Here is a 17,998-nt window from a genome sequence, read left to right as displayed (position 1 = left end):
GGGGGGGAATATATACATTCCACTGATGGAAACGGCGGTCCAGATTACATTTCTGAACTCGTAGGCCACCAGAAAAAAATGCTGGGCAAACCATCTAAATGAATATGCAATTTATTTTCAGTGGGTAAGCAATAAAATGTCATCTAGTCAGCACAGCGTGGCTGAAAGGGGCCAAAGACGGGATATGACATGAAAAGGATGCCAGCTTCTTGAGAGTGTCTGGAGGAAGAAAAAAGCAGGGCAGTGGCTTTCATAATAATCTGCCAGAGAAAATGATCTCTTTATAAAGCTGAGGGACTGACTCATGAGTGATAGTAGAGATAATGGCAGCGATTACACTACAGAGAAGTGTTATTTTGATCTCTTTTGGGCATTGTCAACCTATGTTTTGAAAAAAAGAAGCTGGTGTCTTACAGTCAGTGGAGATTTCATAGGGCGAGTTGAGCCTCCCGTCCCCACACGGCGAGGTGCTGATATACATGTGGAAATGGACGTTGTCTCTCAACCTGTAGCCGCACTCCTTGTGCCGCACAAATATCGACTCCTCCCAGTCCTCCGGTCTTTTACTGAAAGAGAAAAGGAACCAAAAAAAAAAAAACACAACAACACGGAGACTGATGAGAAAAGGTAGCACCATTCATCACAGCATCGGAAATAGATTTCCACTTTTTGTTTCCAATGATGAAGTGTGGCGGGGATGAAGAGAGAGACGGACACTGGCCTGCTCTCTGACCACAGTCCATTCTCCTGCTGTCACACCAGACTCCTGGATATTACTCAGGCTGTCCACATGTCTCAGGGGAAAGAGGGAGCGCGAGTTTAACCTGCCCGTCTTAACGCATGCTTTGTATTGGAGACGTGAAAGTGACACCATGAAGGTCAACAAAAGAACTGGCTGGGTTAAAATAATGGCTGAATATCAAACTAACATTCAAGAAAACGATATAGCTGATGTCTGAAAACTATATAAATATTAGGGATTTTTTTAATACAGCTTATCCAGAAGTTTAGAAAAGTTATTTTCCATCCATTAACAATAAGCTGAATACCTGCATTATGGGCGACAAGGACACATATAATCTAACTTTAAAATCTGGGTCATTGTTTCTGCTGTGAGCAGGAATAAGGATTTCATCACTCTCTCTCACACACACACACACACACACACGGTATACTTAAACTATGCATCACAATGCAAAGCACGGCTGCACTCTTTATATAACCTCTCCTCCGTCTCCGATGTCCTTTCACCGAACGTAAATATGGCAGTTGTGGCATTTTGTTTGGTCATTTCATTATGAGTTATCTTCCCCATTAGCCATTTTACTGAGCTGCAAAGTCTCTGTACCTGCCACCCAGCATTGTGCTACGACAAAAAAAAGTCAGTGCTGTGTATGCAAATATGACATTCAACGATCTAGACTTGGAGCCACTAATCTGATGAATCAGCCTTTCCATCGAGTTCCTTCGGGAGCTCAAAAACATAATATATGCTTATGTACTGGAGGAATTCAGGAGTCGAAACTCATCAAGGCCATCTCTTGATACTGGTTCAAACCTTGGTGAGCTTGTGTGCACCAGAGCACACAATGTAGGTACATATAAAAAAAAAAAAAGTGCTAAAAACAAATTGGCCGTTGAGACCCTGAGCTGAACCAGTTGTGTGTGTGATAGCACGCTTGGTTACGTGGAGAGAACAGCCACCATATAGCTCGTTGGTTATTGAAAAATCTCAATTTTTATAGAGGAGAGAGCTTTCTTTGGTGCCGCACTGAAGCGGAAGGTCACAAACAAATAAGATATTTAATGCTGTTAAGCACAGTGTAATGGAAAATGTAATGAACTGCATGTTAAAATACTTGGAGGCACCTTGGAAACCATCGGTGTATGAAGCACCGATGCTGACAGCAGATATCGGGTTAGAGCCGATCAAATCAATTCTATGCTTATATACTGTATATATCATATACTGGAATTTTAATTCCTGTTTATGTTTTTGACCAGCATTAAAGAGGTTCACACTTGAATGGTAATTTCTGAACGGTTAATGCTAAAACATTGCATTACATTGTCACAAGTAGAGAGGAGTCTAAAGGTAATTTAACTGACCCAGTGATGTCTGTGAATCTGCAATATCGATCTACAATTTGCTAAAATTAGCCTCCATTAGCCTACTTTTTCCACCGCTGGTTGAAGTGATCATAACCTACATAATCATGGTTTAACCTGTAGCAGCTGCACAGTTACATACAAGGCTGATCAATATCAACTTTGTTTTAAAGCTGAGATGAGTAAATAAATCAATCGGTACAAAGTAAATGGGAAACTATTTTTATAATCAATTACTTGTTTAAATAATCTAAGTAACGCCTGTGATTGTAAACTGAACTACTTTGGCTTGATAATGATTCATAGTGAAAGTTATTGTCAGTAGGAGCCTCACTTTGGTTTATTATTAAAATACATTTGATGAGTTTAGACCAATCGTCTTCTTACATTTGGTGAGATAACAAATGTGCCAAACTCCAGAGTTAAAATGTTCCCTTTGTGTTGTACTTTTGTGTGATATCGAGTCAGTTCACATGTAAATGGTCAGCAGAGAAGTATAAGATGAAGGGGATATTAATAATGAGCAAGCCTTCAAGACTAACAATAAACTAGTTAGCGTGAGCATTATCGGGCTGTTTCAGGAGAATGTTAAATGCTACAGGGGTTTCAAAGCTGCCGGAAATGTAAGTAGAGCACTCGAAGGATGGTTGTGTGTCTTTAAGATGCAGCCGAAGATAGATCTATTACCTTAAGAAGAGTTCAAGTTGAGAGTAGAGGAAGCGTAGAAGCGCTCTGCGGGCCGTGACTTCGGCGTGACAGTCATTGACCACTTGTCCCTGGTCACTCAGGTACTCCCCGTTGATACACTTGGTACCCGTGGATAACGCCACCACCTGGGCGTGCCTCAGGTCCAGACCTGTTGAACGATTACAGACAGACAAATGTTCACCTTATTTTGCTAGTCAGATGTTCCGTTGACTGCATTGATTCCTTAATCCAAGAGTTTAACAGTAACCCCCTAACGCGTGCCCTTCCTCACCTTTCACCAATAGCAATATTTTGGGGGGTCTCTAAAATCAAGAGACAAATATTTGTCATTTGCAACTGTCACTAACATCTCTTTTAAACGCTTACTAATGCTCAACACTTGTTATTATTCAAACTGAAAAGCATTAAAAATAGAATAAACAGTGAGCGCAAAACATGATTTTGTTTGCCGTAAATGACACAGCCAGCCAGAGCTGCAACAGGTTGCATGAAGCCAGGCTGTCTTCACGTCTGTTTGAGGACTTAATTAGTCCCCTTTGGACAAACTGGATCCAGTGCCTTTCGTAAGAAGCTGGATTAAAGCAGGAAATCCACTCTCCTCTTCTTAGTTGTGTGAGAGGCCTTATTATCAACGACATTAGCCGCAGTGATATTTTTGCAAAGTGTTTACAGCCTAGTTGCCTTGGCTTGCATCCACAGAATCTTGTATATTGCGTATTGAGTCAGTGTAGGATTTCAGAATAATACTGGAGCACTAGGTGGGTGGGTTGCCACCGGGTATTTTGCACACTGCATAACACTACTTTGCATAAAACATTTTCATGTCATGGCAAGTATTTTTAGAGTAAAGTAGCATAAAAGGCAGGAATTGATGAGAAAATATAAGTCAAACTAAAATAGAGTAAAGAGAATACAATGCATTAACAGCAATGGGTGGAAAAATAGAGCTCAGACTGAAGTTAGTCTCCAACTTCATCAGACAGTGAAACGAAAACAAAAAAAAGAAACATAAGAAGAGGTCATTCTGACAGACAATTTTGGGTTATTTCCATAACCACAGTTCTCTGAGTAGCATGGGTAAGTGTCTCTTCAGAAGCTCCTATCACACCACAGCAGCCAGGATTAGCTGGATCCAAGGAGTGAAGCAGGGGAGAGACCCTCCACCTATAAACTGGGCTGGCACTACAGCTGGCCCATCGACTCCATAGTCAGATCGACCCATCGTCACTCCTCGAGTTTGTTGACTGCAGGTAAATTGTTTTTTACAAAGGCTAAACACCAACAAATATGGATTGAAGCAGAATATTTTAAAAGATATAAACATGTGGAGAATTTGTGCTGAGATTAGATCTATCTTTTTTGACAGAGAGAAGGGAAGAGTAGAAGCCAAATGAGCGGTTATTCTACTGCCTCAGTGTATTTTACAAACCCCTTTGGAGGACTAGATGCTGATTCATCCTCTGGGAGGCAAACCTGGTGAGTCCTCTGTGGATGGTATACTGGGATACAGATAGAGGCATCCATAACATTAATTGAAGTGAGCCAATCAAAAGGCATAGAAAACCCAGCAGAGAGCCAGGCTTGCTCTCCACGTTAAAGGAGGCTATCGGCCCTCATGCTTCTTCTATCTGAGTGGAACTGGAGGCAGGTTGGTCACTCCATGGGCCTGCCTGCTGGAAAAAAACAATATATTTTCTATATATACCATGGACCCACGGGAAACGGTGACCTAAAACGACATAAATGAGTGTTTGTCACATGTCTAGCATTGACCCACAAGAGTGAATGACATTCCGTGTCATAGAATTATACATACGCTTTTTTCAACTGTTTTGCATCTACAGTATGTGACAGCTACACTAAAGATTGAGGCCATGAAATGTTCCAGAAGGACTGACTGACCTGAGGTATTTCTAATTATTGGGAAAGAGGGAGTGTTTTCTCTTTTGCTTTTATGGAAACGTCCATTTTAAGTTGGTTTATTCTACTTAAAATACCTAGCTAGAGGAAACATTCAATGAGCATAGGTGTTGTGCCTGACGCTTGGTTCCATCCCGTTGTGTCCGGACAGCGTGATAGAAGCTTCTAAAGAGGTCACTGAAGCGACATTCTCAACGTGAGACATGAAGTACAAGCTATGAGAGAGATCACAGATCACAAAGTCGTCCTGTGATGTGTTGGTTTTTCCTTAGAGAAAAAGACACTTTTCGCAGTGAGGATTCAGGCCAGTGCAGGGCCATGTGAGAGCCCCACTGACTGACAGATAGACAGAGGTGGTGCAGAGGGGGTAGAGGCTGGATCAGCACGTTAAAGGCATGCCATTCCTTCCTTGGCTGCCACAAATCTCTCCCATCGCCTTCTCAAAGTCAGGCTTCGCTGGCTTCTGGCAGACCTGCAGGCACCGCCGGCCCGGCACATGAGCTTTTATCAGCCTCGGCCCAGATGGCACTGCGGCGGTGGAGTCCTGACACCTCCAATGATGAGGAATAGGAAGCAGGGCAAAGGAGGCAAACGTTAAGGGAGCGGGGAATGTGTGTGTGGTGTGTGTGTGGGCAGAAAAAAAGAGCATAGAGAAGAAAGGAAAGTCTAAGGTAAGGCGGAATAAGTTCAACTTTTACTCTACCAACTACAGCGGAGAACTTTAAATTATTTATCTTTGATACTATGTTGTATGGACTTTTAAAATTAATGTACTGTACCATTTTGGTGTAACAGAATCAAAGTAAACATTATTGTTTAGTTAATTTATAGTTTTGTATCCTATTTTTGCCAGTAGACTTAAATACATTTTATTTTAAAGAATAGTGGACAGATTTGCCTAACTTCTCCATGTTTCAAGTCATTGACACACAAAATGAATCAAACTTTTTCTTCACATTAATAAGTTATTATGTTAGTAATTCATAAACCTGACATATATATTTGTTGTTGTTAGCAAACAGACCCATGAGGTAGACACAGAGCACATCATTCTTCATATGGAGTCGTGTTTTGGACACTTGGTGAATGTAAGTCCAATATTCACTCTACCTTCAGCTCTGCTTTTGGTTTCCACCAACTCCTGAGGGAAATATCCGGCTCTTTAGCTGCTGAATGCTCCACTATGATAATCAGCTAGCTGCTAGCTTTGTAACTAAGCTTCTGTTGAGAGCGCTGAGAGTGAACCAAAGCAGCAGAGTTGCGGGCCTGAAAAACCAAAACAATAAGCTGAAAGAGGCTACAGTGCTCCATAGAGTTGAGGAGACTGCAGAGGCAGGTGATTATTATCCACTGGTGCATCAGTACCAGTGACATCTTTCATATACAAGTAGTCATGGGATCCATTATTAATATAAAAATATTGCTTTTAGCGGCTTTAAAAAATGATTTTATCACTATGTTGGATCGGTATCCTTCATTCTGAGTAAAAGTGTACCAACAACAGAGACTGCCAGTGATAGAAATGTTAAGAGTCCTCCTGCCAGATTTGTTTTCAGGACTTGGATCTATCCCTTTTATAAATCAAATGTTTAAACAGGCTTCAAAGCAACAATTTAGGACACCGAGTTCAGAAGAAGTAAACGCTGCTGTTGTAAATAACAATGGTTGGTGTTCACTGCTCCCTGTAGTGAGTCATTAATCATACATTTATTCACATACACTTTACTAGCATCACACCTTTGTTGGGGTGCAAACAGGTCATTAACAGAATTATGTATATTCTCCAAACACAGCTTCAGAAACACATCATCCTGTGCTAATGCCGATGTGTGCAGTGATTAATCAAACATGTCGACAGTGAGATAATGATTTCTATCAACACTTAAGACTAAACGTGAAACATCTTTCAGTAGCTTTTGTTGTAAATATCACTCACGGAGTAGTAGTAAATTATTAAAGTTAAACCTACTGTGCTGCTGCACAGAAAACATACAATATTCATGACAGCGCGGCACCAAAAAAATCTCTATATCATGAGTTCAACTATTGGCATTCCCTGTAAGCAATGCACCCCAATTCCTTCTCGGTGATAAAGCAAGTCCTAAAAGGTAACAGACTCAACCAATTTCATTCTCCTGCTTTCCCTTGCCGTTCCACTTTGCGATTGTTTAGATCAATTTTGCAGTGGATAATTTCTGCTGCGCCGCTCACTACCCTGCCATGAAATTGGCACCGAGGTTGCCTTCAGTTTGCAGGAGAGAGGAGAGAGCGGGGGGGGGGGGAGATGAATGGAAGAGAGAGAGAGAGCGAGAGAGGTAGAAAGAGAGACACACATCGAGGAGATAGAGAGCCCCACAGGCAGTGTGCTGTTTTTAAACCAGGAATAATCAGCTGCATCACAGAAACACAAAAAGAGAGGGTCAAAAGGAACAAGGTAGAGTGGAGTCAAAGGCCTGAGGCACTCTTCACACAAATACATCTGTTACTGGTGATTCAAAGATGTCACACCCCGCGATAACAGCACTGTCAAAAAGTATGTACATCACAGACGAAGACCTGGAACTACTCACTATGGCAACTGCACTATACTGTTCAGCGCACAATACTGTCAACGGCCTTTAGCAGGGAGACGAAGCACACACGCCGCCTCACTATGGCAACTAAGCAGACAAACGCACTTTGTGACAGCACATGGAGCAGAGGTGCTCATGGGCATTTATTTAACACAGACGTCTGATGGCTGCCCCTGAACTCAGCTGCACCTAAGTGGAGGGAGGAAGTAAGTTAGGGGGTGTGGTAACAATCAAGCAAATGAGTGCAATTTCCTTGTCAATTATCAAAGGGAATTTGTTCAGGCATTGCCGGCCGACCAAAGTCAAAAGTGTGAGCAAATTGCACTCAAATTCAAGTGATTGACACACAAAAAAAAAAAATCATATTCAAGATACTATTATTTGAGGCTAAGTTGGCGAGTTAAACTTATTTGCATCAACATTCAAATCAGTCGTGGGGATTCTGGTTTCCTCTTGAGAGAGGCTTTTGTGGCAGATCCAGTCCACACCGCTCCATCCATGCTTGAGTGCTGTGGCAAAGACATGCTGCTTTTAAAAAAAAGGAAGGGAGGGTCATTCCGTCGGTCATGAATGATGCCAACACTTCTGACTAAATATAATCTTCCCCTGCTTCCAACTGTGTCACATAACTATGCCCTGCACACCTGCACTGTGTGCCACTGATTGCCTTTTTGTGCCGCGTGTCACTGAGTCACGTAAATAGGACCCAGTGTCTCCTTTAACAAAGCCGGGCTTCACAACCATTCATTGGTTTCTGCTCTGAGAAGTAAAGACTGTAAATATTTTTGCTGAACCAGTTTCTTTTTTTCACCAGTGTCATCATATTTATCAGACAGCAACACAAAATGTGTTACTTCAGTGTTTCTGCATGTTTCATTACTTCCACCACACCACACTGGTTCTCCACTTGCTCTGTCTGCATGTTGGCAAGATGGCCTCTCGCCACCAGGCTGCATCCCACTACTGGCCAAGGTGGCTGTAGTAACACTGGCTGTATGCGGAAATATTGATTTAACTGTTTCACCACTAAAGTGTGACACATTAGAATATATACATTCTGTGGGATACGCTTTTAAGTGCAAGACAGATCATTTCTTAAGGAGTTTGAGAATATAGCAATAATGGAGGAACCAACAATGCCAAGCATAAATAAGAAACTGTAATAAGTTCAGAGCAGTAATAGTAATATTTGACTTCATATTTTCAGTCTTCTACAGACAGTTCCCTCTCAAAGCAATTGTCCTCCTTCTCCCCTCCAGCTATGAAGTCTGGCCTCCTGCTAGTAGAACTTGTCATTTTGCGGAGGATGTGACGCTCAAAATTATTATGACAGAACCTATGACGTAAGCACAGGTTTAACGAATTTGGTAGTGTGCATTTTTATTGAATTGATGACGTCATCAGGAATATTTTTTTCAAACACTGAAAAGCCCCCGTGGACAGCAACAGAACACATTAATTGCTCATAGTGTCTAAAAATGAGTGCCCCTTTAATTTGTCACATACGATACTAAAGCAATGCTGGACCAAACGGTTCCCTTATCTTTTATAGGAGAGAAAACTCAGTTTGATTTAGATCATGATGATTACAATTTTAGGGTGTATTAATGGCATGAAACACACTGTAACAAGTAGTGTACCAACGGAATGCTAATGAGGACATTAATTATCCACACTTGTGGAGATCCACTAAAAATAGACAGGAATCCCAACCCAACAGGGACGTACGCATACATTTCGAGGGGCTGTTGCTCTCACCGGAAAAAGGGCGGTGAAGCAGTGACGGCTCGAAGTCACCTAGGGGTGTCCATACCATCCTCGTCTGTCACACAACCCTCTCTCCCAATAATGTATACTCTACATTCTTCTATGGTCAAGTTGTAGATCTTTTTTCTTCTTGAGAAAATGTGTCCTTTGCAATGGAGTCATCCTACCAATTTAGTAGCAGTGGGCAGCCACAGTGCAGCACACAGGGATCAAGGCCACTTCTGAGGCCACTTCCTTGGGTCAGTGTAATGATGCATTTCCTCTCAATTGTACAGCACCGCTCTACTAAACTCGGTTTTTTTTTGGTTTACCATTTGCTTGTTGATGATAGTACCCGGTACTGTTTTTGGTACCACATCCGACGAGGTTACAAGCGAGCTGAGAAGATGGTGGAGGAAAAACATGCAGACCACTGACTGGTCAAAGAGAACAGTCACTAGCACGACACGGGACATCCTGCACCCTACCGCCATTTTACCGTCAATACAGAACGCTTTCTTTTATTCATTTGCTGTATAACATTTGGAATGCAGGACTTCTACTTGTAACATAGTGTTTTTTTATAATGTTGTATATTCATGATAAACTGATGCATAAATCTACAAGATATTATGAATACAGCCTCAGCAAACAGGTGAGGACAAATTACTAAGAAGACCTTCATGGCAATCATAACTAAGAACCACTTGAGTCAAAAAGAGAAATCCATATGTATGCTTGACCATGAATTTTATTTACAGTGATCTATTATTATTACACAAGGCAACTGCAATCGACAGTCACAGCAAAGCTATTATCTGAATGCATTTATTCTCTATGATTATAAAACAGTGTGAAATAGTATCTTATAAGCCCCCCCCCCCATTATCTCTGAGCACCATAAAGCAGATATCAAAACATTCTTCTGAAGCAGAATGAGCTCTGAAGGTCACGTTTTCATGAACTTTATTTTAAGCCATTTAAGTTGAGCTCCACAAATCCTTTCTTTTATGTGTTCTTTCACCACAAGATGTTGCATGATTACACTGAATGTCATTCAATGCGTGTCGTGTGAATAACAGAAAATCTCTGAAATGCTCTACACTTGCTGAGAAAAAAAAAAAAAAAAAGAACTTGGCAAGAGCAGAGACTGCACCCTGTTGAATCTGTATTAGCTTTAACAGACAACTGCTCTGAACATATAAGGATGTCTTTGTGAAATGCTGCTGAAGCTCTCAAATCTCTCTCTCTCTCTCTCTCTGCTTCAACACACCCTGGGCACATCTCTGTTAATTTCTTTGCCTCTTAGCAAGCTGTTTCGTTGCCGGATGTGATTATTGAACATTAAAATTTGCGGCAGCCGGAAAACCAGATAAAGACTGGAGAAAAATCCCTGTTTGAAAGTGGATATGCAGACTAAGAACCACAGCTTAGTCGTCATTTGTAATCAACTTGTTTGAAACCCTTTGCTCTCATCTCTTTCTTTGAGTCCCTGTGGTATTTTTCTCCACTCCGAGTCTCATCACCCTGCTGAATAAAAAAAAAAGCCTCAGAAGAAGCTTCTCTCATCCCATCCAACAAACAAGTGGAAAAAAAGGAGAAGGAAGGAAGGGAGGGGGGTCTTTTTAAGCATTTTTCCATTTGGACGTTTGCAATTTTTCATGTCTCTGAGCACATCTGAACACTGTTTACCATCTCCAAACACCCCAATGCTATCTCAGATCGATTCAAATGAGATTTTCCACACTATTTGACAATGTGTGCTGGCGATTTATTTTGCCGGTCGTCTCGCAACTCTCAGCCTGGTGGCGAGGCTAATCTCACTCAGGTTGGGGCTCAACTGTCTCGGCGGGGCTCCAGCAAGGGTGGGGTGGGGGGTTCGCTGTCTGTCTGTGGTTCAAAGATGGACTCTGATTAATATTCTTGAGGCAAAAGCAGAGGCATGAGACACAGAAAGAGAGAGAGGGTGGGGGAGAGAGAGAGAAACAGAACAGGACTCCCCAGTGTTCCTGTCAAGTTTGGTGTCTGACTGCATGGACGCTGGCTACCACAGCACTACTGCTGCTGCTGCTGCTGTCGCGCCACTGCAAATACTTGGCAACCCTACGTCTGGATCTCTGAAGATAACGCGCGCTATTAATAAACAAACAGAAGCAATTACTGGGAGGCAGAGGAGAGGAGAGGGATTGGATTAGGTCAGGATGAGTGCCGGTCTCACTGAAGTATAAACTGATGAGCTGCAGCCCTCCAAAGACAGCAGAGATACCAATCCCTCCTCACTGACCCCCTGCACCCACACAGGCTGCAGCCACACAAGGAGATAACACTCATCTGTGAGTGTGTGCATGGACTTGTGTGTGTGTGAGTGTGTGCATGGACTTGTGTGTGTGTGTGTGTGTGTGTCAGGACTCCACATGTGCAGACCTGTGAGCATTTGTGTGTGAATGGTCCTTTTTTGTATTATATCCCACAAGGAATGAAGACTCCATGTTTTGTAGCATTACTTAGACTGTATGTCTTTCTAGCTAGCAAAGCTGCTTCGTCTGTTTTGCTAAATTCATTGGTTAGTGAATTTAATGTATTCACTAAAATCTGTTTAGAACATTACCAGCTAACATCCTCGCCTAATAACATGTTAGCTAACACGTTAAGCTACAAGGAATGTTGCGATCAACGATAGCCTAGCCCACCAAACACGCCAAACAATCCTCCTCAGCTACCTCGCCTTAGCAAGCAACAAAACATGCACTTCTGTCTAAAACATCCCCAGCTAAAAGCAAACAACTATCAAAAACAGCTAATATCAGGATGAGCCAGCTTTCACCAACGTATAATAGCAACCGCTAACAGCTAAGCTAGCTAATAACATGTTCTAAAAACCAGAACTAGGTTAAAATAACTAACAGCTAAAAATAGGTTAAGGCCAATAGCATGTTTCCATTTTTTGCTTACAAAAACTACTTCTTAATTATTCTTAATTCTATAGTTATTTAATTCAGTTTGACATCAATGAGTGAGTTGTACAAGTTGTAGAATACATTTGACATACTATAATTTTTTTATACCATTTAAATAAGTGCCGACAGAAGTTTTTTATTTTAGTGATAAATGGCTCCACTGTGCTACATTGTACACGAGTTGAACGATCACAAAGCTAAAAAGTCAACTTCAAATGTTCACCAATGCTTCATAAACAGATAAAAAGCTTGTTTTGTACAAATTTCACACGAGACGATTCTGGGCTTTACTGTATGTGAGCATCAGTGCACATATTGTGGAGTGAGTCAAGGTTTCTCTGTACTGTATGGGTCAGTGTGTACGTGTGTGTATATGTGTGCACGTGTGTGTGCGTGGGAGGCCCTGATGTCTCGCGCAACAAACACCACTCATGAAAGATGAACGTGTGGCAATAAGTCATTATTTCACGCTGCAGGAGAACAGCAGTGGGAAGCTTCTTCTTCTTCTTCTTCCTCCTCCTCCTCCTCCTCCTCCTCCTCCTCCTCACTGTTCCTTAAGTGTGTCACTCAGTCGGGTTTCAGATTAAGTTTTGAGCTGATCTAGTTAAGACTTCCACTGTGGCATCTGGAACTCCTGTCAGAGCTGCCTGAGCACAGCAAGGCCGACATGCAGTGGGGATGACTGACACTCACTACCGTGTCGCATTCTCCTCAGAGACTCTGAATAGTCAATAATTCATCAGGAAGGTATGCAAGGAGTGCAATGTACAGCAAGGATTCGAGACTCTCTCTCTCTCTCCTCCCACATTGAGTTTATCATTTCTCTCTCCCCTATCTCACTTTTCTTTCTTTTTTTACCTCCCTCACTCACTCTCTCTATATTGCACCACTTCAATAATTCAAAGTGATATATAAAAAGTCAATGAAATTTGCCATACCTCGGGTCATTACGATGCCTGCCAGGGATTTGTGTCGAGCGTGCGCAGGACTGCAGCCGCCCACCAGCGACCGGTACTTCTCCCTCACCAAGTGGAATATTGAATCGGCAAAGACCTGAAAAACACAATCGCTCCCTTAATTTCAACTTCACAGGTTTTATTTATTTTTATTTTGCTGTGTAATATTCTACTTCCCTAATCTGTTCAGGTAAGGTAATGCAGTGAGTTTTTTGGGAGGTTGACCTGAAGGTCAATTTACCTGTTAAGCTATGAGCGCATGAAGGAATTGAGTCATTCTCTGTACATCATTATATAGACGTTTCCAACGCCACCATACAGCACAACACGTTCAGTGGAAAACATTACAGTTTGCCACATGCCGTGTTGTAACAAAAACAAACTGCACATACTGCTACTACACAAAATAAAGAAGTATGGATAACTTTATGGAGCAAAGATCACTGTAGGAACTAATTGAGGTGAGACATTGATGCTTTCCTCTAGTGTATTGTGATTTCAGTCTGCACACAGTCTGCCTTTGGGGAACACTTTTTTTTTTACTTTACTTTACTTAACTTACGTACAGGGAAAGTACACCCCTGGTATTCACCCAGCACAAAACTGACAGTTTCCTACTAACACTCAACATAGTGTATCTGTAGGGGACACATACAGTGGATCTAGTATTTCACATTCTCACCACTTAAAGGTTAAGACGACCAAAAGGGGCATAAACTTTATTATCTGTATATTTTATCCATCTATATATATTATGTATGTCTTTATGGAGGAATGTTGCTTTTGTGTTAATTATCTGTACTTCAGTGCATTGACATTATCAATGGGTTATCTTGAGATTAGTACGGCCTGGGAAAACAGTTGTATAACGTCTTCTGTTACTATGGAGAGAGCTTTCAAAAATAAAAATCTCAGAGACAGAAGTATAAAATGAAAGATGCTATGGAGTTGCACGATTGGTAAATGTACAAGCCAGCATTTTATGGAGCTTGAGCCACACTACAGACTAGAAGTGTTTAACATTGTGTCTGTCTGGTCTCAGCATTTTTTTCCCCTTCACCTGTTCAAGTCAAGGCGGATTTATTTGTGTGGCCCCCAAAATCACTATTTTACATCAAAGGGGCTGCACAGTAAATACACTGAATATGACACCATCCATCTATAAACCCGTGACCCATCAGTGGGGCAGGCTGTGGTCAGAGGTGGAACAGCCTTGAAACTTTCAATCTGAGAGGGCAGTAAAACACTACTTTTTCTGCCTGTCGTCAAGTTACTCTTTGCCAAAAAATAAATAAATAAATAAATAAAAACGTAATGAAAAAAGAAGCCCTATGTAGAAACTGTTTCCTGCATACTTACATATTGCCTATTGCTGTCACTCACATTATCTGACCATGTTGTGTAACTATGTTTACGTGGGTTTCATCATTTTAAAGTAAATTACCAAACTCACACAAATGTAATACGTGACATTAATATCGACATAACCATTGATGTGCTTACTCTTTGGTTTAATTGGTAGCCTCATATTCTTTATTGATACATAACCCAAGAGAATGTTGACACAGCTCAATCTCTCTGATTGTTCTCCCCTTGGCTTTAATGCAGCGGATGACCATGCTGGACATTCATTTTACATCAGTTTTCGATCAGTCGCTCCCTTTGCACAGTAAGAACAGCACAGCGTCACAGTTTAATGCTGGAAACAACCTGTGTTTGTGCCATGAAGCAACCAATTGGATTCACCACTAACTTCACCAAGTCTTTCACAACATACAATGCAGACTGTTTTATCAACTGATTTGCTACCGATCTCTCCGGCCGATACTCCGGCCACTTCTCACCACATTTACATTTAATACACAGTGTTACAGAGTGGTGGATCTTTTCCACCACTCTGCCAACCTTTAATGCTCTTTACTCTAGTGGCAATTAAGGACTTAGTCCCTGAGCTTCATGCCACCTGTAGAGCATAAATGAATCACCAGGAGATGGCAACAGAGTGGCAGCAGAGTGGGCCTTTTTGATAGATTGAGGCCCCGGTAGCTAGAACGACATCAACAGATGCCAGGGTGAAGGATGCATAGAGTGAGAGGGAAAGGAGAGAGATTAAGGGCCGAAAAAAAGACAGAGAGAGGGTGACTGAACAAGTGAGCATATTGCACATTACAGCCCTCATCGGGGCTGTGAAATACTCTCACAGTTGGAAAAGGCGGTCGACGTGCTCGCAGCTTGTGGTGTGTGTGTCCATGTGTATGAACGCACATATTGTTGCTCCGAATGTGCCAGCCGGAAGCTTTTTTTGGGGAATGGAACAGAAAGAAGGATTACGAGGTGTTGCGAAAAGTCAGCAGTGACTAACTTTCAGCACTTTTGTTTGAAGGAGTTGCAGCGCCGCATAATCAAGCTCTAAGGGTTACATGACGGGTCACCTCCGAGGTGAATGTACTTCTCTTTAACAACTGGCGAGACGGACAAGGGGAAGAGAAGTCGTCTGAACTTTTTAGCCTCATGTTGTTTACTTTATGCTTGAGCGATCAATCCCGTCCAAGAGCACATTAGTCGAGCCCCGACTCAGTGCAGCTCAGCATGACGGGGACAGCATGAACAGAGTGGGTGGATTCTCCACACCTTCTCCACACCTTCAGAAGACTCAGTGTGACCCCGGACGCTCAGAGGTCAATTTATGTTACAAAGATATTCACCCTTAGCAAAAAAAAAAAAGAAAAAAGAGAAGTAACAAAATGATCACAAGCGTAAAAGTGAGTTATCTTATGAAATACTAAAGTGTAAGCTGTAAGTCCTCAGAGGGGTCCACTGCGGCTCTAACTTAACTGGTTGCCATATGTTGATAGATGTAGGGTGTGTGTGACAATTTCTCCACAAACTTCGTCATAGCAGTCTTTCACTGAGGGAGAATTTTTAAGGAATCCAAAATTTAAGGATAGTCTCCCTTGCTACTTATTACGTATTTCAAAAATCTGCAATGATTTTGACGATCAATTTATTGTTTCAGTCATTCATCAAACTAAAATAACCAACATTTGCAAGTTTGGGTAACACTTTATAATAACTACACACTATGAAGCATTAGTTGAGTAAACACTTAATTCATAATTTATAAAGCATTGTTCCTACATTAGGTAGACATCAGGTAGACTAGTTACTTTTGAGGCACTGATGGCCTTTCAATGTAATTTATAAATGCTTCGTAAGGCATAGATAGTCCTCACTTTAGATGAGGTCACACAAAATACTTTACTAATGATTAGTAACTACCTGAATTAATCATGAATTGCAGTGTTAATATGCGTTTATAAAGCATATATTAACATAGTCCCTAACCATTAGTGCATATCTAAATCATTATATATATAAATGCATGAATAATGTACATCTAAATAAGTTCTTAATCATTTACTTACACTTTATAAATGATGTTATTAATCACCTACAACTCCTTAATAATTGGTTTGTAATATCTTTAATACTTAATTTACAAATGGGGAATCCATCATTTATAAAGTATGAAAACACAATCACGAAACAGATAAACAAGCTTATTAATCAAGAATAAAACATTTATAACTGTTATAAATTGTATACTAATGAGTGTTAATGTAGGAACAATGCTTTATAAATGATGAATTAAGTGTTTACTCATACTTAACTAATGCTTCATAGTGTGTAGTTATTATAAAGTGTTACTATAACTTTGGGCTGTGGACTGTTGATGGAACAAAGCAAGACATCAATGGAGACCAGCATTTGTTTTGCTTTTTTTGTTTCTTCTAACTTATTTACAGAATAAATTATTAATTGGTAAGTCTGAAGAAAAGGCAACGACAGCAGAGTCTTAATGCAGTGTATGTTGGGGCAGTATAGAACACTATCACCAAAGTCTTTCAAAATCAACGGATTATCTTTCTTTAAATCACACTGACAAAAAAAATCATGGACCTCCTCGTAGTCGACTTTTCAGGTATAGAGAAAAACAGCCTTGTTTTCAGATTATTCATCAGTCCAAATGTTGAATTTTCCTAGTTCTGTAGGAGCATGAGTCACACAAATGTAAAAAAAAAACCTGCCTTGTACGCTGTACCTGAAAGTGACATCCAATTAATTCTTACAGAATCCTGCTTGGCTTGGCAGCGTCAGCTGGTGTCGGTCACAGTCTGAACCCCGTGTCAAGTCCTCCGTCCCTCCTAAAGACCTTTTCATTGATGACATTACAGAGGTGAGAGAAGGTGGCAGCTCAGAAAGGCCTGGAGAGCAAAGGTGGAATAGACCCTGGCACACGGCCCGGCTTTTTCTCCCTCCCTCCGGCTTCCTCCCCCATCGCCTCCCCCTTTGTTCTCTCTCCTCCCATCCCCATTCTGTTAACTCAAGTTTCCTCCCGTTCCCTTCCCATCTTTTTTATGTCTGACTCTTCAGACTCTGGCCTTTCAATCCTCCCCTGTCTCTCCTCCCTTTAACCACCCTGCCTCCTCACCCTCCTCCTCCCGCATTGTCAGGTTTCTCTCCCTCGCTCGTTCTGGTTCGTGATAAGACGGCAGTGATGTGGCAGGACTAAGAAGCCAACAGTGAGTCAGAGCCTATAATTTCCTCATCCTGTGAGCCTGAGTGGGGAAACAACATAATCTACATCACCTGACACAAAAGGAAAATAGGCTGCGATTTACAGCTGTGGTTCCCTTAGCAACAAATACACTCCTTCCACTTTCTCTGTCTTTCTCTGTTCACATCAGCTAATATCTACATACACACACCAGCCTGTACCTTCATTACTCACATAGTTTTCCACATCAGTTTTCCTTAACATCGCGCGCACACACACACACACACACACACACACACACACACACACACACACACACACACACACACACTCTTTCCTCAGTGGGGGAGTTGAGTGCCACCTTCAGTGTGGGCCTAATGTGGCAGAAAAACGGGGCCAAGGATCTCGTTCCTCAGTCAGACAGAACATCAGTGCGACCTGCCACGCGGTGGGGGGGGGGGGGGGGGGGGG

At 41.6% G+C, this 17,998-nt stretch overlaps 1 protein-coding gene across 3 annotated transcripts in view; it reads right to left on the bottom strand.

Annotated features, from left to right (window-relative positions):
* Positions 1 to 17,998, bottom strand: part of adarb2 (adenosine deaminase RNA specific B2 (inactive)) — a 192,057-nt gene that overhangs the window by 19,267 nt on the left and 154,792 nt on the right. For all 3 annotated transcript variants that reach the window (XR_004213657.1, XM_031872352.1, XM_031872353.1), the window contains exons 4-6: positions 12,952 to 13,066; positions 2,797 to 2,965; positions 415 to 566 (exon numbers count right to left, since the gene is read on the bottom strand). Coding sequence is in view for 2 of the 3 variants with exons in the window: in XM_031872352.1 (XP_031728212.1) it covers positions 415 to 566; positions 2,797 to 2,965; positions 12,952 to 13,066 (436 nt within the window). In the remaining variant the exon portion in view is untranslated. The remainder of the gene's footprint in view (positions 1 to 414; positions 567 to 2,796; positions 2,966 to 12,951; positions 13,067 to 17,998) is intronic.

This window comes from Anarrhichthys ocellatus, unplaced genomic scaffold, assembly GCF_004355925.1.
Source record: "Anarrhichthys ocellatus isolate YVR2014 unplaced genomic scaffold, GSC_Weel_1.0 scaffold63, whole genome shotgun sequence".
Taxonomy (NCBI): domain Eukaryota; kingdom Metazoa; phylum Chordata; class Actinopteri; order Perciformes; family Anarhichadidae; genus Anarrhichthys; species Anarrhichthys ocellatus.
Note: the sequence above shows the minus strand (reverse complement) of the source record. Positions and strands in the feature narration are given on the sequence as shown.